Consider the following 17442-nt stretch of genomic DNA (forward strand, 5'->3'; position numbering starts at 1 on the left):
TAATAAAATATATTTAAAAAAAATCTACAGCAATAAAGTTGTTTTTGTAATTATTTCATCAAATAATTTTGTTTTATTGTTTTTGCATTGTGCCAACCCCTCCTCTTACACAATCACAAATCCCTTTCATTTTAGCTTGCTAACCCAGTATAAAACTGAAGACCAACATTACAGGTGTCTGCTACACATGTATCTAGGGCAGTGCTGTTGCTATTATACACACACACAACGAACATCCATTTGTTTTGTGGCCTCTTAGAGTCCATTCTGTCAGCTTTTTTTTTATATACCTTAAATACTTGAGTATAATACGCAGGGGATTTTTAGGGAGCTATATCTCTGAAAAACCTCAGCCTTGTGTATAATATGCACCCCTTCTCTAACTTGATTCAAGGAGGTCTATATAATGTGTTTGGTTTGTAAAAATGTATACGGTAACATCCTTTATTATTGCCTTCTTTATCTTTGGCATCCGTTTAATATCGTCTTTATTTTTTCTCCATAACCTGACATTGTTTTCATCAACATCAAATTTTCTTCCGGCAGCCCTATTACCATGCTCTTCAGCATATGATATAACTATATAAGATATTTTTGCGCCCGACATCACAAAATGAGTCTGAATAAACATTGCCGGGCAGAAAATAGAGACTCTGACATTGCTTAGAAAATATTTTTCATTTTTAACCTCGTATATAGTATGCACTAGGGATTTTGACCTTTAAGTTTTGGGGAAAAAATGTGGACTATACTCGAGGAATTATGGTATGCATTGTGTGTGTGTGATTGACCACCCCCACTGATTGACATTAGGTGTTGGTTTGTTTACATCCCTGAAACTTAGCAGTTCAACACAAGAGACTGATAGAATAAGTGCTGGGATTGAGTTCAACTAAAATTTTTCATGGTGCTGTCCCAGCATGGCCACAGTCTAATAACCGAGACATGTAAAAGATAAAAGAGAGGACATGCCAAACCCAAAGTGATTTGTTATTCCCTTTCTTTATTTCTACCTGGGGATGATGTCATCAATTGTCCACAGTGGAGCAGTTTCAGGGGCTGTTACCCCGTCCCTTAATAGCAGGAATTTCAGCTGAGTTCAGTGAACACTATTTCAGATATTTTCATGTTAATTCTTGGTCTTTCTGCCCCACTTTCTCTATTTAGTTGTTCTCTTTCAGTTTCCATCCCAAGGCAATGATAGTAGGAGATACTTGCTCAAGGTGCAACTTCTTACCATACAGTCATGCCTGCACCAATTTTGCCTTGTGGACATAGTTTGTTTTTAAAAACAAGATTAACACTAAGCTTAATTTTCACAACCAGTGAATCATCCTGGTTCACAAAGATGGTGGCCAACAAAAGAATAACTTACCATTCTCAGACATACACGGAATAATGTGAAAATATAAAACAATGAAAAGGGCTGAAAAACACAAAACTGAATAGCATGTTTTTCTTGCGTTAGAAAGGGGGCATCTGGCTGTAGAAACCATGTCGAAGCAGACAGTGAAGCCAAGGACAGTCTTCTCACTTGTTGGTTCCTGTCAAACTGCCCAACACATGCCAACAAGGAAAACAGTCATTAAATGATGATAACGCTGTGTGTGTTTGTATATTCATTAATTTACATGGCATTTCCATGATTGCATGGTTAGATAGATTGTCATGGTCCAAGTTAAATCCAGTTTGGAGATATTGCTCTCCAGGATGAATCAGAGGTCCACATCTTGTGTTTCATTTTGGCTTTTTACAGCTAGATGCCCTTAGAAGTAAGTAATGTTCCTTCTCGAGCCATGCTAGGCTCATAAGGGCCGGTTTCTCAGTTTCAGTGGCGTAGAAATTCCCCACCTGGACGGGACGGTGTTTCGTCACAGGATTACTCATTTTTGCCAGCTGAGTGGACTGGAGCAATGTGAAATGAAGTGTTTTGCTCAAGAACACAACGCATTGCCCAGTCCAGGAATCAAAACCACAACCTTACGATCACGAGTTCAACACCCTAACCAATAAGCCACACGCCTCCACTAGATGCCCTTCCTAACACCAACCACCCTGCAAAGTGCCCTGAGTACATCTTATCATGACCCCAACAAAAGAGAGATAGTCGTGTCCTCATCAAGTCCTCTCAATCTCACACTTTAGAGTGTAGTGGGTACATTTTCTTGTGTCACTAGAGAGATGGTGATATCCAAGTAAAGTGTCTTGTTGACCCTTTCTCTTCTCTTACTCACTGGCGATTGTACAGTCTCCTGGTTGAGTTTATGCAGGCACCAGCTGTAGTGGGGTTGCTTTGTACCATGCAAGATAAAGGAGTTCTCACTACTCTGCGTAAGAGCTGAAACCAATGAAGAATTATAAACAATTGAAATAAAGAATTATTATATAAAACAGTTTTATTTAAGGTTCCACCTGTAGGTTTTTCAACAGGAATCAAATGTGTATTAGAAATTTAAAAAACATATTTAGGATTTTCGTCTCTCATTTATGTCACTAGCTACAAGCATGGCTGTGTGATGAAGAAGATCGCTTTGTGATTACGTAGTCTCAGGATCAATTCCATTGCATGGCATCTTGAGCAAATGTTTTCAATCGTAGCCTTGAACTGATAAATACCTTGTGAGAGGTATTTGTCAGTGAGATGGAACTGTGTGGAAGCCTGCTTAAAGGAGCATTCTCATTATTGAGTGATAAACTTAATACATCACCAAGCTGCACAACTCCACCACCTGGCCATTGTGAACCTTTAGCAGGGACCACTCTGTGACGAGTATTCAGTCCAAGTGTCTAGTTTGAGGGTTACCTGGTTCCACCAGCCTTGGAGGCTCTGGGAAATATAATAGACACCGGTTGTTGATTTGTTGTGCTTCTGGACAGAACACTATATTCTACATGACCAGTCCAGGACCAAAGTTTATGAATAATCTTTGATGACATCTTCACATCCAACCCAAATCTGTTGAGTTTCTGTTGTCAAATGGTTGCTGTAATGAAAGTTATCCTGCTGATCATCTTTCAACTTGGATTGATAGTGTTTGATTAGACTTACATATCTACTTCGAATGGCTAATGAACTATTGCTGGGTTCAAACTGTAACAAGATTTCAGCTGATAAGAGAAGAACCAGGTATGAATGGATGGAATGATCTCCCTTGTCGTCTGTAATGAATTGCAGAACGCTGTCTACAAAACTGAGGTCGACCTTGCTGTAAAGCACAAAGGTTAACAACAGACTATCAACGACTGATTTGACAAAGATGAACTCAGGATGAAGATTAACAGTCACTGGTAAGATGTGCTTGACTTGATCCCACGTGGGGCTGTACTGATGAAATATCAGCCTGATTTCTTTAATAAACCCATGGAGGATATTCTTTGTGTCTTCATAGTGTGATGAACTAAGGTCAGCTCTGTAGAACCACAGCAAAGTGATTAACCAAGCCTCTAGGTTAGCTTCTGGTACAGTGAAACTATGTTTCAATAGATAAGCTATAAATTTCAAACGGAAGTGCTGTGTCTGAAACCAAACGTGAACAAGATCGAATCCAGCACACCTCCAGATTTCTGTTTGCTGGAAGAAAGACTTCATATTTTGAACACATTCTGATACGTCCTGGTAAGGAATCAAAATATACTGTTTAAGTATTTCATGAAGAAATGAAGGGTACAAGCAATAAAGTGATATGGAATCTTCTCTAGAGCTGTATTCTGTTGTGTGTCGATGAACACAGTCATAGAAAACAGACAATACATTGAAAATGCTGGCCCCACCACCGCAATGTCTTCTCACTGTACTGTTTTTCTCGTCCACAGCTATCATATTCTTAACGACAGAGTGGAATACATTCGAAGTTTCCAAAAATAATTGTGTATCCTCAGCACAGGCTTTGGGAAGTTGTCTGGAATTTATTATTCTCTCCACGTGTTTCCTACAGTAACACCAATCCAAGCTTGCGCGGATCAACAACAAGATTTCTCGTTCTAAACTAGGCATATGACTGATCCATAATCTATACTGACTGTAGAAGCTTAGGTACCCGGGAGAAGGCGGATTAGTAGATACGCGGCTACCCGTATATATACTCGATTCTAAACTATCCAAGCTTTGGTAAAAGTCTAAAACGACACCCGAACAAGGCTGTGTTGAAAGATAGTCCATGAATGCATCAACCAAAGTCTGAAGGCGTGGTTGCTGCGAATTGTGCAAGAGATAAATCAATACCGAGCAAACGTCAGAAAGACTGTCAGAAGACATGACTATGCCACTGGGGAGAGGTGTACCATTAACAGTATCAGTGCTTATCTTAAGGTCCATAATATACTGTCTTAACACTGTTATGGCCTTGTTGCATATTAATTCGGTATGCAAGCCAAGTTGATCATGAAGATATTTTCCTTCGGCATCGACATTCATTAAGCAGTTTCGAAGTTTTGAGATGACCCACGGATTGGTTCGTATTCCTGTAGGTAGGACATAACCAAAGTCATATGTATTTAAAATACACTCCATTATAAGTCGATTGATGTCTGAATGTAACGTTAAACTATTTACCTGAGTCAAACAGTCTAACAAGCGATAGATATTTTTCATGTCGTCCGAGAATAACGAACTATCATTAGACTTCTCTGATAAATACTGCTTTAATTGTTGAAGTATTCCTATAATTTCTGGAAATCTTTTAAATAAATTATTGTCTGGTTTCGGTATAGTCTCATCGTAAGTGAAATTTAATTGATTCAATAATGTAGTTATCTTGTTTTCCAGGGTTCTATCAATTGACGTCGTCGCTGACTTAGAAGCGGAACTGACGCCCGCCATAATTGTCACGGTAACCGATGGCTTGGGATCGGAGCAATAGTTTCGTATTCCCCACCCGTCACATCTGGTTAAGTTACTTAAACGTAATCTAACAGTTTCATTTATGGTCGAAAATACTGATTAATTAATCTGGTTTAAGTTAATTTGTAATAAAAACGCAGTGGAATATTGCTAATACTAACAAGATTACAACACGTAAAGAGATTAAAAGTAAATAGTTTACTACATTTGCCAAGACACCGTCTTTTAAGCTGAATGTTGCAAACTTTTTTAAAAGTTTATTCTTTTCACAAATGCAATTTAAAGCAAATTTAATTATATAAATCTGCTTTAAAATATAATTTAATAGAAAACAAAAAAAAATAATAAAATAAAACGCATTTGAATACGAAAGTACGAATTAACAACTGTATTATTGTTCGTGACAGCTCTGCAATGGCTAAAGTACCCCAGCTTGGAGCGAACATGGCCACGGCAGTCCGGCACTTCTGTTCGACCACTGTCAATGCGAAACGTCATATAAAAACTATGTAAGCCCATCATTTAAACAGACATTGTCAACTTGTTGGCCATTGACATCAAATGACAGCGTCCTTCAGTTTAATTATTGGTGTATTGTAAGCAAGTGAGCCATACCCTTAACTTTTACAGATCCTTGTAAGGTCCGGTTATTTGTGGGTTTCCATCTGCTGCCCACCCCGCTTCTCTCTTGGTACACGTATTCCCTTTAGTCATTTCGTCTACAGGTGACCAGGGTGGATATTATTCTCATTCTTTTTCCTTCTAAAACTTTTAGGTTTTTCGATTCTAGGCCCTGCTTCCACCTTCAGAACTTTTTGCCCTGTCAAAAGAATTGAATTGGAAATTAACTATTGAGTCAAAACTCCTAATTTCTTCAGAAGTATATACTTCAAGCGTCGTAGATTACGATTCTGCAAACACACACGCTATATATATATATATATATATATATATATATATATATATATATATATTTATATATATGGTATGTACTTCGTTTTCCCATAATTTTCTTGTTTTGGTTTTCATTTCAATACCTTTTTCAGCATTTCAGACGATAATTTTTAAAAAATAGACGTAATTCTTTAAAACATAAATCTGGGAGAGAAAAAACGGGGGAAGCAGGCAAAAGATTGCTCATCCCGCCCAAACTTCAGTATCGTTACCATTGTTGTTTCAAACATACTCATCTGAAGAAATTAAGGTTTTTCGTTCATTAATAATTTCTGATTCTATAGGTGCCCCAACTCGTCCTCAACAATTTATGTTTTTAAAAATAATGATAACAATGACCTTGGTGAGTCGGAATCGTACCGTCGCTTCTCTGTTCACTTAACCATAGTTTACACCTCTAATGCACTCAATACATTGTAAAGCGGTTGATGTATATAAAAAATTATATACCTCAACTTCACTTAAACATTTTTGTCCTTTGGTGTCAAAGTTTTCATTGCTCGAAACTGCAGCCTGTTCACTGACAAAAATTATGCTATATACACATGTATGTATATATAAGAATATAAGAAAAATATTTAAAAAATATATCAGAACAAAATGGTATAGATCTTTTTATCTTTTAGTTGTATCAGTTATTGGACTGTGGCCATGCTGGGGCACTGTCTTGAAGCATTTTAGTTGAATCAATCAATCAAACCTGGTATTTATTCTTATTGGCCACTTTTGCTGAACTTTCAAGTTACTGGGATGTAAACACACCAACACTGGTTGTCAAGTGGTGGGAGGGGACAAACTCAGATACAAAAACATATGCACATCTATATATACGACAGGCTTCCTTCAGTTTCCCTTTACCAAATCCACTGAAGAAGCTTTGGTTGGCCAAAGACTATATAGTAGAAGACACTTGCCCAAGGTGCCATGCAGTGGGACTGAACCTGGAACCATCTAGTTGGAAAGTAAATTTCTTTCCTATAAAATTTTTATATATTATTGGAATGTTAAATGGACTGGATTTCTGCATGTGTGCCTGAATAGGTGTATATATGTGGGTACATACTCATGTTTTCAGTTTTATTTATGCTGCTTGCATCACCATACCCATGTATATACTCTTTACTCTCTTTTACTCTTACTTGTTTCAGTCATTTGATTGCGGCCATGCTGGAGCACCGCCTTTAGTCGAGCAAATTGACCCCGGGACTTATTCTTTGTAAGCCCAGTACTTATTCTATCAGTCTCTTTTGCCGAACCGCTAAGTGATGGGGATGTAAACACACCAGCATCGGTTGTCAAGCAATGCTAGGGGGACAAACACAAACACACACACATACATATACATACGACAGGCTTCTTTCAGTTTCCGTCTACCAGATCCACTCACAAGGCATTGGTTGGCCCGGGGCTATAGCAGAAGACACTTGCCCAAGATGCCACGCAGTGGGACTGAACCTGGAACCATGTGGTTGTTTAGCAAGCTACTTACCACACAGCCACTCCTATATATATATAAATTAAAATGAGGGTGAGAAATTAGATATTAATTTAATTAACATCTATTTCACACCAGTGGTCTAGCATATAAAAAAACTGAAGGTTCAGTAAAATTGTATTATATACATATTACAGGGAAACCACTATATGGACACCCTAATGCTAGAAATAGATCCGCTATGGTCTAACCACTAAGAAATGTTCTCAAGAAAAATTTAGCAAAACAACCAAAACGTTTATATATATATATATATATATATACACATACATGGGTATGGTGATGCAAGCAGCATAACTAGAACTGAAAACATGAGTATATTTTTATTTTTATTCAGCAGAAGCAAGAGAGTGACTCAAGGGCTGAGAGTTTCGTGCATTGGCACTTATCAAAGTGTCATTGTACAAAACGCATGGGTTCACTCTGTTACTTCTGCTAAATATTGATAAATATATATGTGTGTATATTATACAAGTGTATATATATATATATATGTGTGTGATCATCATCGTTCAACCGCTAGTGTGTGACACTTTTTCACACAGCTATCCACATCCATTCTCGCCACATGGCCATACCAGCGTAGTCGTCTCTCTTACACACCACATCTGATGCTTCTTAGGTCCAACTTTTCTCTCAAGGTACTAACACTCTGTCGAGTATGCACACTGACATTACACATCCATCGTCGGAGCATGCTGGCTTCATTCCTTGCGAGCTTACGCATGTCCTCAGCAATCACAGCCCATGTTTCACTGCCATGTAGCATGGCTGTTCGTACACATGTGTCATACAGTCTACCTTTTACTCTGAGCGAGAGGCCCTTTGTCACCAGTAGAGGTAAGAGCTCTCTGAACTTAGCCCAGGCTATTCTTATTCTAGCAGCTACACTTTCAGCGCACCCTCCCCAGCTATCAACTACTTCTAGTTTTTCTTCCTGGAATGTGGCGAAAGTTGTTCTCTGCCCATTTTCAGTATTTATTGCTGCTGAGCATCTGCCACATGCAAAAACTATTGCTGCACCTCTTATGTGTCCATAGCTTACACTTGGTGCATCTTATAGAGTTTCTACCTACGTCTTTAGGGCCATCTACCTGAAGGGATTTGTGGTTTGCCTGTCTTCCTACTTATTAGGACTTTGGTTTTAGCTAGGTTGATTCTAAGGCCCTTCGATTCTAATCCTTGTTTCCACACTTGAAACTTCTCCTCTAGTTCTGATAGTGACTCAGCAATTAGAGCAAGGTCGTCAGCATAGAGGAGCTCCCAGGGGCAACCTGTCTTGAATTCCTCTGTTATTGCCTCTGTGTATGTTTGCGTATATAAATATATATATGTATGTGTGTGTATATATATATATATATATATATATATGGTCAGAATACAGTTTGCAAAATTAACATTCTGGAGCCTATACAAATGTATTTAAGGCACATATTTTAGGCATCTCCCTACAGTTGTAAATTGTAAAACACAACCGTCACCACTGCTACATGAACCTGAAAATTGCATAGTTTAATGAATGGACTTTTAATATTCTATCATTTCATTATGTTATATTATTATCAGATTGTAAATAGAAGTTGGAATTTCTTTGAGTAATATATACACACACACAGAAGTGTGCAGTTCCCAGACTTTGTTTCCTCATAACTTTCAGAAAAATGGTAGTTTTCCTCCTCACACTTCATATCCATATGAATTCCCCGCCCCCTCCTCAAGTTTGGCAGCTCTTATTTTTTATTTCTTCTCAAACACTGTGTGTGTGTGTGTGGGGGGGGGGGCTTACGTCTAAGAGAGCTAACTCCTGCCAAACTTCTCGGTACCAAAAGTAAAACTATGTTCGGTAAATTTCCAAGAAATCCATTACACACCACTGTATTCCATTTCTAGTTTTCAGTCTTCCGTTTTCTCCTGTTCAGGTTTAACAGATAATTTGTCGCTTGAAGTAGTTCTACAAACAGTGAGTGAATTGATTTTCTAGGTCGTACGTACATCCTCGTGTTTACGTGTGTATTCAGGGTGGGACAAAATGATTTGACATCTTTGTAGGTTTAATAACATTTTTTCCCCTTCTTTTCTCTATTTCGATTTTATTAAAACCTACAAATCAGTCAGGTCATTTTGCAATACCCTGTAACTCTAAGCTGAAACTAGAGAAAAAAAAAAAAAAAAAATTTGAAGTTTCTTTGAATTTATCGCAGCTGAAATTAAGTATTCTCAACTCTCGGAAACTATGCCCAACTCTCTAAATATATTCTTTTCACTGACTTGTAAAGTTAGTTGTACCAATCACATAAATTTATATGTCACGATTAATGTAAAGTAAGGTTTCTTGTAATCGAAATTTAAGGTCCCTCTCTCTATCTATAATATATATATATATATATATATATATATATATATATATATATATATATATATATATATGTATGTATTCCTCTTGTTTGTGAATTAGGTACAGAACGAAGATGCCTCAAGTTGTTTTGCTAAGCTGTGGTTCCTACAATCCGATAACCAATATGCACTTACGAATGTTTGGTAAGAAAATGCTTTGTTATTTTATATATTATTTACAATTATTTAAAATGAAAGTAAAATTAGAAAGAAACCGGAATTTAAGGGGCGAAATGTATGTTGTTTCTGTATCTATACTGCGCACGGGAATATATTTTATATTTCTCTTTATTGTTATATAATACGAAATAATAGAAAGCTGTCCTGTGACATCGGAAAGTATGTTCCGATTCTCTGCGCCCAGAGTTCAAATTCACTGAGATCAACTTTTCTTGTCATTATTTCGGGAGCCGCCAAAACTTTTAGGATCTCGGACAGAATGTTTTACTATATTTATTCCAACTCTTATTTTCCGAGTTCAAATCCCACATCGACCCTTATCTGTCCGCCGCCCTATTAAACACATTCACTGAGATTGAAAATAATTGTGTGATGTGTGGACAGCAGTTTCTTCTTTTTTTATGCATTATATTTTGATATAATCGGAATCTACGCCATCTGAAAGGTATCTTTAGGAAATTTCATTAAAAAACACCCACTTAGGTACGCACTTGTGTAGGTATGCATGTGTGTGTGTGTATATATATATATATATAATATATATATATATATATATATATATATATATGGGTAGAGTAATATGCTTTATTTAAAAGCAGCAGAAATTCAACAAAACCTGTTACTCTGAGTTTCACGTTCCCGTTCGTCGAACGAATTGTCTGTCCGACGAACGGGAACGTGAAACTCAGAGTAACAGGTTTTGTTGAATTTCTGCTGCTTTTAAATAAAGTATATATATATATAATTGGTAACCGGGAGGAGAGTAGAGATATATTCACATCTAAAATGTTTTTTTATTATAAAGTTTTCTACAAAACGTTTACGCTTGTGCACTAGTTAATTGGATCGTTGTGGATAGCCGGCATCTGTACCAATTTGGGAGATAATACGGTATCCGCCAGGATAACTTATCCCTTCTATACTCTCCCTCTGTGTGTGTGTATGTGTGTGTGTATATATATATATATATATATATATATATATATATATAAAATATGTGTGTGCGTATATATATACAGGCGTGCTTTCGGAGGAAGTCTATCGAAATTGAAAGTACTTGTTCGACAAATTCTGTGAAAATTTTTTTGTTTCTACTTAAATCGAGTGGTCCCGCAGGGTTAGGGTTACTTTTTAGGGAGCTCTGTATTTAAGTAGTACCAAAATTTTTTCTTTAATTTTACTTTCAGCTGAATCGCTTGTTTTTGTATTTTTCATGTATGTATGTATGTATGCATGTGTGTGTTTATGTGCATGTATGATTCACTGGAATGGAAATTACGGAATAAATACTTTCAGTTTCAATATACTTTCTCTGAAAGATCATCATCTATATATATATATATATATATGTATGTGTGTGTGTATGTATGTATGTATGTAACGGTTAGGTTTTAATTAGTCTAGTTAACCAATTGTAACGGGTAAGATTGATTAGTAAACAATAATATGAGATGTCGGAGTCAGCAGTTGTAACGATAAAAATTGTTGTTACAACGGCATGTTGTAGAATGTGAAAGATGGACAATGCTTGAAGTTTTAATGAAATGTTTATTTACCGTTACGTTGAATAATACTATACCTCGACGGGCAGGTTATAAAATCCGAGAGCATGCGAAAGAAAGTTAGATATGGTAGAATTTTTCTTTGCATAGTTTGGCGTAAACGAATTGTTAGTCGTAATCCGCAGATGGCGGTAGAATGATGGCATCTTTTCGGTTTGAACGGCAGTTTTTAACATACTTTCTAGGTAACTAAAAAATTTTAAACTTCGTATACTGGTAGAATGTGTTTATAAAACATCATTTTCTCTTGGCTTTATTGAGAACATCGCCGAAAAGGCCGAAAATTCTATAGTTTGTAAGATATTTGTTGTTTTTCTTCAATTTCTTCAATTTCAACCAATCACTGACGTCTATTGAGTTAAAAAAAAACTTTCTGTTCCGTATGTATATGTCCCTCGTTTAAGAAACAGATTGGGTTTATTTACATTTGTGAAGAAAAGAAGATACCCTTCCCCCACCCCTAACCCTAACACAGATTGAAATGCAATAGATCGATACTAGGGTCATAATTATGGGTGACAATTTCATATGAAACCGCTAGAAAAAACTGCCGTTCAAACCGAAAAGATCCGAATGATGTTGTAAGAGAAAGTTGTGTTGTGGGACATTGTCTCACGGTTGCTGACAGTAAATTTCATTTCTCTCGCTGACCATTATCTTTAGTAGCTGCATTCCTTGTGATCATGATTCTAGCAGTCCGTTCCCTAACCGAGTCGTCACGAGCCGCCTCGCTCCGTTGTCGCCGAGTGACCACCTGGTTTTTGCTTGGGGGTTCTTGTTTTTATAACTATCCAGAAGGATAGACATATCGTTGAGAACAATGGGCTTCATTGGTGGTACTGTATCTCTATTCTAGCTTTTGGTGAAGTAGAAGAGGTTATAAGGGTCAAGTGATGAAGACATTATTTCGGCCTAGCTAAAGGCAATCTGGCAAATATAAATTGCCATCAGAGAAAAACCATTGTTCCACCGTGAGAAAAGTTTTGTTGAACTGTTAATTTAAATTTGGCTAAGGTGGATCGAATCCACTTCATGCCTGCAAGATCCTGTATGTATGTATATATCATCATCATCATCGTTGTTTAACATCCCCTTTCCATGCTAGCATGGATTGGACGGTTTGACTGTGGGCTGGCGAACCAGATGGCTGCATCAAGCTCCAGTCCTGAACTGGCAGTTTCTACAGCTGGATGCCCTTCCTAACGCCAACCACTCCGAGAGTGTAGTGGGTGCTTTTACGTGCCCCCCCCTCAAATTTTGAGTGAGGTCGGCGCCAGTACCGCCTGACTGGCCCATGTGTATCTATATATATATATATATATTTATATATATAGTAGAACTGCCTTATTTCTAACAGAATGTTGTTATTAAGGAGTACTGGAAGAAAACAAGTTCCAAATGGAAAATGAAACCTCATTCGTTTGTGGATGCCTGAAAACCTGCATCTCTCTAAATGCCTGTCTTTCTTTAAAAGCTATAATCCTCTTTTAATTACTTGCCAACAATGGCTAACTTGTCTGTTTTTGGAAGGCTTTCCGGTCCAGGCCAATCAATTGTTTGTCGAATTGTTTAATCTGTGACTATCCAGTATTTTAAAAAGCGTTCCTATCATGACCATCCCTTTTTTTAAAACCAAAATCTTTCTTATACCACACCCTACTATTTATTTAAAAAAAAAAAACCCAATGTAGTCTGGGGAAAAATTGAATCCGAAAATTAAAAGATGTGGGGGTTAGGGAAATGCTCTTGATCCTGGGTCTACTGACTCAGAAATACACACTAACAAGCAACAAACTCAACTCATTTCAGCCAAGAGCAGCCCTCTACATGGTCATCCAACTGGCTGAAATGATATGATATGAAGGACATTTTGGCTTGACCGTTTAGCGTTCAGATGACTTCATCAAATGTAATGCTTATTGTTTCATTGTTTTAAATTAATCACTCATTGTCTTTGTAGCTTTGAGATTTCAAAGTGTGTGTTTGTATGTTTTTAGAATGATAGTGTAGGGTAGGTGTGAGAGATTGGATCTGGTCAGTTTTAACATAAGACAAGTAGAATATTTGGGCCAGATATAACCATATTAAATGCCAAAATGTTAAAAAGACATTGAATAGTCATGGAAGGCTATCATGGAAGAAAGATAGATTTACTGAAAGACGTATGTTTTGCACATGTGTGCACAAATGAACCACATTGAATAGTCATGGAAGGCTATCATGGAAGAAAGATAGATTTATTGAAAGACGTAAGTTTTGCACATGTGTGCACAAATGAACCACATTTTATTTTCCAAATAAAATGTTAGAAAGCTATCTGGTGCACTGTCCTTTTTGACTCAATTTCGGTAAACAAATAATCACCAAATGATGTTTTGGTACAAGACCTTCTTGTCAGAATTCAACCAGAAATGCAATCAAAATCTCACCATAACATTTTAGGTTGGAGATAAACTATTCTCCTTCTTTGATGGTGTGCTTTCACTGGGCTGAAACTTTAAAGATGGAATCAACTGTGTTGCTTTTCAGAGACAGAAGAACCATTATTTGTACCAACACTTTCTTTTTTTTTTAATTCTTAAAATTTTGCTTGGATTTGTGTCTTGGAGGGGAACTTCTAGGTGTAATCCAATGGTCATTCGTGACCGAAATGGGTCTTCGCTCTTTATATATATATATATATATATATATATATGTACTGTTGTGAATGGGGAGAGTCATTCTCTTTTAGTGCCTTATTATTTAACACACTCACCGGTAAAATTTATACTTATTTTTATTTTCTAAAATTTTTGTTGCGTCTTGCAACCTTTTCAATAGTCTTGACTCTCAGTCAAGACCATTAAAATAAAAATAAGAAATAAATGGAAATTTTACCGGTGAGTATGTTAAATAATAAGGCACTAAAAGAGAATGACTCTCCCCAGACACAACAGAATATGCTTCAACACACGAACTCATGTAAAGAATCTTGCAAACCAAATCCAAAATCGAAATATATATATGGTGCCACATAGAAAAGCACCTAGTACGTTCTGTAAAGTGGTTGGTGTTAGGAAGGCCATCAAGCCGTAGAAAGTATGACAATGGAACCTGGTTCAATCCTAGGCCTTACCAGCCAAACCACACAACCTTTGAAACTGCATTTCTACCATTCCTGCAGCTGTAAGTTTATTTTTTTTACAGAACTTGCTCGTGATAATTTGCAAAGGAATGGTCGGTACGATGTGATTGGTGGAATTGTCTCTCCAGTAAACGATAATTATGGCAAAAAGGTAATTCCTTCTGTAATTGATATTTTTGTTGTTTTCATTTCTGATGTTGTGTTCTGTCATTCATGCTCACTCACATTGCACACCTAATGGAGCATGCTTGCTTCATTCCTTTCCAGACTCCTAAATTCCTCTGCATTCAAGGTCCATATCTCACTACCCTGCAGCATTGCAGTTCTAACACAAGCATCATGCAATCTGCCCTTCATTCTGAGAGGAAAGACTTTTGTAATTCCCTGAACATTTTCCAATCCATACTTTGATTAACCTACTTTTGGAGCAGTGCACCTCTTTTACTAATGACATCTTCTAGATAACTGCTTCTAGTGAGCCATCCAAGTATTTACAAGAATCTATTTCTGGTGTATTTGTACTGTGTACTGTTGCAGTGCCATCTATTACATATTGAAGCTTTATGTTCTCTGCTAGTTTTTTGCCTGTTATTCCATTACATCTCTTGTGTGTATATAGCTGACCTTGGTACAGCATATGGAGTTTAGACTTACTCCATTTCTGTATGCCAGGGTCCTGTTTTCTTTCCTACTCACTAAAATCTTTGTTTTTGCTAGGTTTACCTTAGGGCTTCTCGATTTAGCTTCCATGCATAGAATTTCCTTTAAAGATTCTGCTATGAGAACTTGGTCATCAACATATAGGAGTTCCTATGGACAGCCAGTCTTAAACCCTACTGCGATGTCCTGTAGGAACTAGAAGGGACTAAGAACTGAGATTTGATGGACTTTAACCCTTACGCTAAATTTGTCAATGCCTAGTTTCCTCTGTGACCACCAGATTCCTGTTAGTGGTACCCTGTCAAACACTTTCTCCAAGTCAATAAATTGCTTGGAATTTAGCCAACTATTTCTCTTGCAATGCCTAGGAAACTTGCATCTGCTCTAAGTCTTCCTTGTCCCAAATCTAGAATTCTCTCTCTCTGACCTTCAAATCCTGATCCAGTAGTTTGATTCCTTTGTGATTTCCTCTCTCTAAAGCATCTCCTTTGCCTTTGTAGCAATTTGTAATGATACTATTATGTCAATCATTTTGCTATGTCTCCTTTTTGGATGACTTGATTAACCATCCAGGTGGTAATCGTGTATCCTGCTCCACTGCTTATATTAAGCATCTCTGCGACTATCCCTTATGGACCTTCAGCTTTCCCTCTCTTCATGCCCTTGATAGCTTTGCCATGCTGCCGGTCCCTTTGTAGGGTCAGCATGAAGTAGACCCTCTTTATCCCATGTATTCATTATGTTCAATAGCCACTCATAAAAGCACTTTCCTGTCGCTTTCTTGTCTTCCATATTTTGAAGGTGAGTCATTCTAAATACACTTCTCACACACACAATGTCCCACAATCCTGAACACTTTTGATCCTCATGTTGGAGGACATGTGCAGATCTTTTCCTTTCTGCTTCACCCATAGCCAAATATTCCTGTCACCTGGCTGCCCTTCTAGCCATGAGGTAATGCTTCCTACTACCCCTTTTCTACTAGGGTTTCCAAGCCTGTCTTTATCACCCTATCAACTATATCAGTCCACCACCGCGTTTCTTTTAGCTTGGCCAGGAGTTTTCACCAGCCACATTTCATCTTTAAAAGATATCCAGTTGTTATCTATGTTGCAGGTACCCAAATCTTGCTCCCTACAGTCATATGTGTCAGAATTTCCCTTAATATCTTCCAAATTGCAGAATCTTTTAGTTTCCTTCTCCCTGCTTTTCGTTTCAGTGTCAGATTGGTTCTGAAGTTACTAACGACTAATCTGTGTTGTGTCATGCATTCCACATCTGAATATTTTGAGCATCTCCTGCACATTGTATGTAGCTTCAATAGTCAAACCAGCAGCCAAAACACTTCATTTCATGTTGTTCAGTTCACTTGGCAGAAATTAGTAACTTTGCAATAGACTGGCATTAAAATCAGGGGGAATGTAGGCCTATCCTCATAGGGTGGCATCATTTGAATGTTACAAGAATGTGAGGAAGCACATTGTGGCCAGGGGAATATGACAACACCACATGGTCTGGTTGATACAGCGAGGTAGTCAGTATGTGAGACATAGAGATGCTCAATGTAGGAAGCATGTAGTGGTGCTCAAATGATCAGAACTTAAACTCCATGGTCTTTACAAGGTCCATGGGGTAAAAAGTGGCTTTATGAGAAATCCAGGCGAGCCTATACAGAGATTGTGAAGCAGATAAATACAATTAGGCTTGATATATATTTAAATATACATATAGATATATATATAGGGATATATATATATACATATATATATATATATATATATATATAAATAAATTTATTTATCAATGCATATAAATGTGAAAGTGCTTGTACATATGTGTTTTTATCTGAATATACTTAGTCTTTGTACTTATCTATATATATATATATATTTTTTACATGGAGTATAAAGAATACAGAAGAGTAAGGGGAGAATGCATAGTTTTTTTAAACTCAACAGCTGTTTCTGGGAGTTTGGAATTATGTAGTTGTTGTAATGTTCAAAATTAGTAGATGAAACGTGCAAAAAGTCATAGATATGCAACCAGTTGATTGCTGCATAGAAACATTACCATAATAAGGGCTCCCTTTGTCAGGAAAAGAAGCTTGGCAGATGGTAATTCACATCATTGTGCAAGAGATTTATAGGTTGAATGAGAGGAGAGGCAGAGAGGAATAAGAAGCTAGCTATGTATGTATATAAGTATGTACTTAGACACATGAAAAGTGATTCTT

The 17442-nt window shown here is 37.1% G+C and overlaps 2 protein-coding genes across 6 annotated transcripts in view; one reads left to right on the top strand and one right to left on the bottom strand.

Annotated features, from left to right (window-relative positions):
- Nucleotides 1–5211: 5211 nt before the first annotated feature.
- The window catches only part of LOC115219046 (nicotinamide/nicotinic acid mononucleotide adenylyltransferase 3-like), a 42493-nt gene continuing 30262 nt past the window's right edge, over nucleotides 5212–17442 (top strand). For 3 of the 5 annotated variants that reach the window (XR_005001818.1, XM_029789095.2, XM_029789096.2), the window contains exons 1-3: nucleotides 5212–5349; nucleotides 9745–9827; nucleotides 14612–14700. Coding sequence is in view for 4 of the 5 variants with exons in the window: in XM_029789095.2 (XP_029644955.1) it covers nucleotides 5255–5349; nucleotides 9745–9827; nucleotides 14612–14700 (267 nt within the window). In the remaining variant the exon portion in view is untranslated. Of the gene's footprint in view, nucleotides 5350–9112; nucleotides 9274–9744; nucleotides 9828–14611; nucleotides 14701–17442 lie in introns of those variants that run through there. The other 2 variants (XM_029789097.2, XM_036508709.1) reach the window with 2 other exon arrangements.
- The window catches only part of LOC115219028 (WD repeat-containing protein 6), an 82725-nt gene continuing 70923 nt past the window's right edge, over nucleotides 5641–17442 (bottom strand). Inside the window, exon 25 of the mRNA XM_036508705.1 lies at nucleotides 5641–5660. The gene's annotated coding sequence lies outside the window, so the exon portion shown is untranslated. The remainder of the gene's footprint in view (nucleotides 5661–17442) is intronic.

Source organism: Octopus sinensis, linkage group LG14 (genome assembly GCF_006345805.1).
Source record: "Octopus sinensis linkage group LG14, ASM634580v1, whole genome shotgun sequence".
NCBI lineage: Eukaryota > Metazoa > Mollusca > Cephalopoda > Octopoda > Octopodidae > Octopus > Octopus sinensis.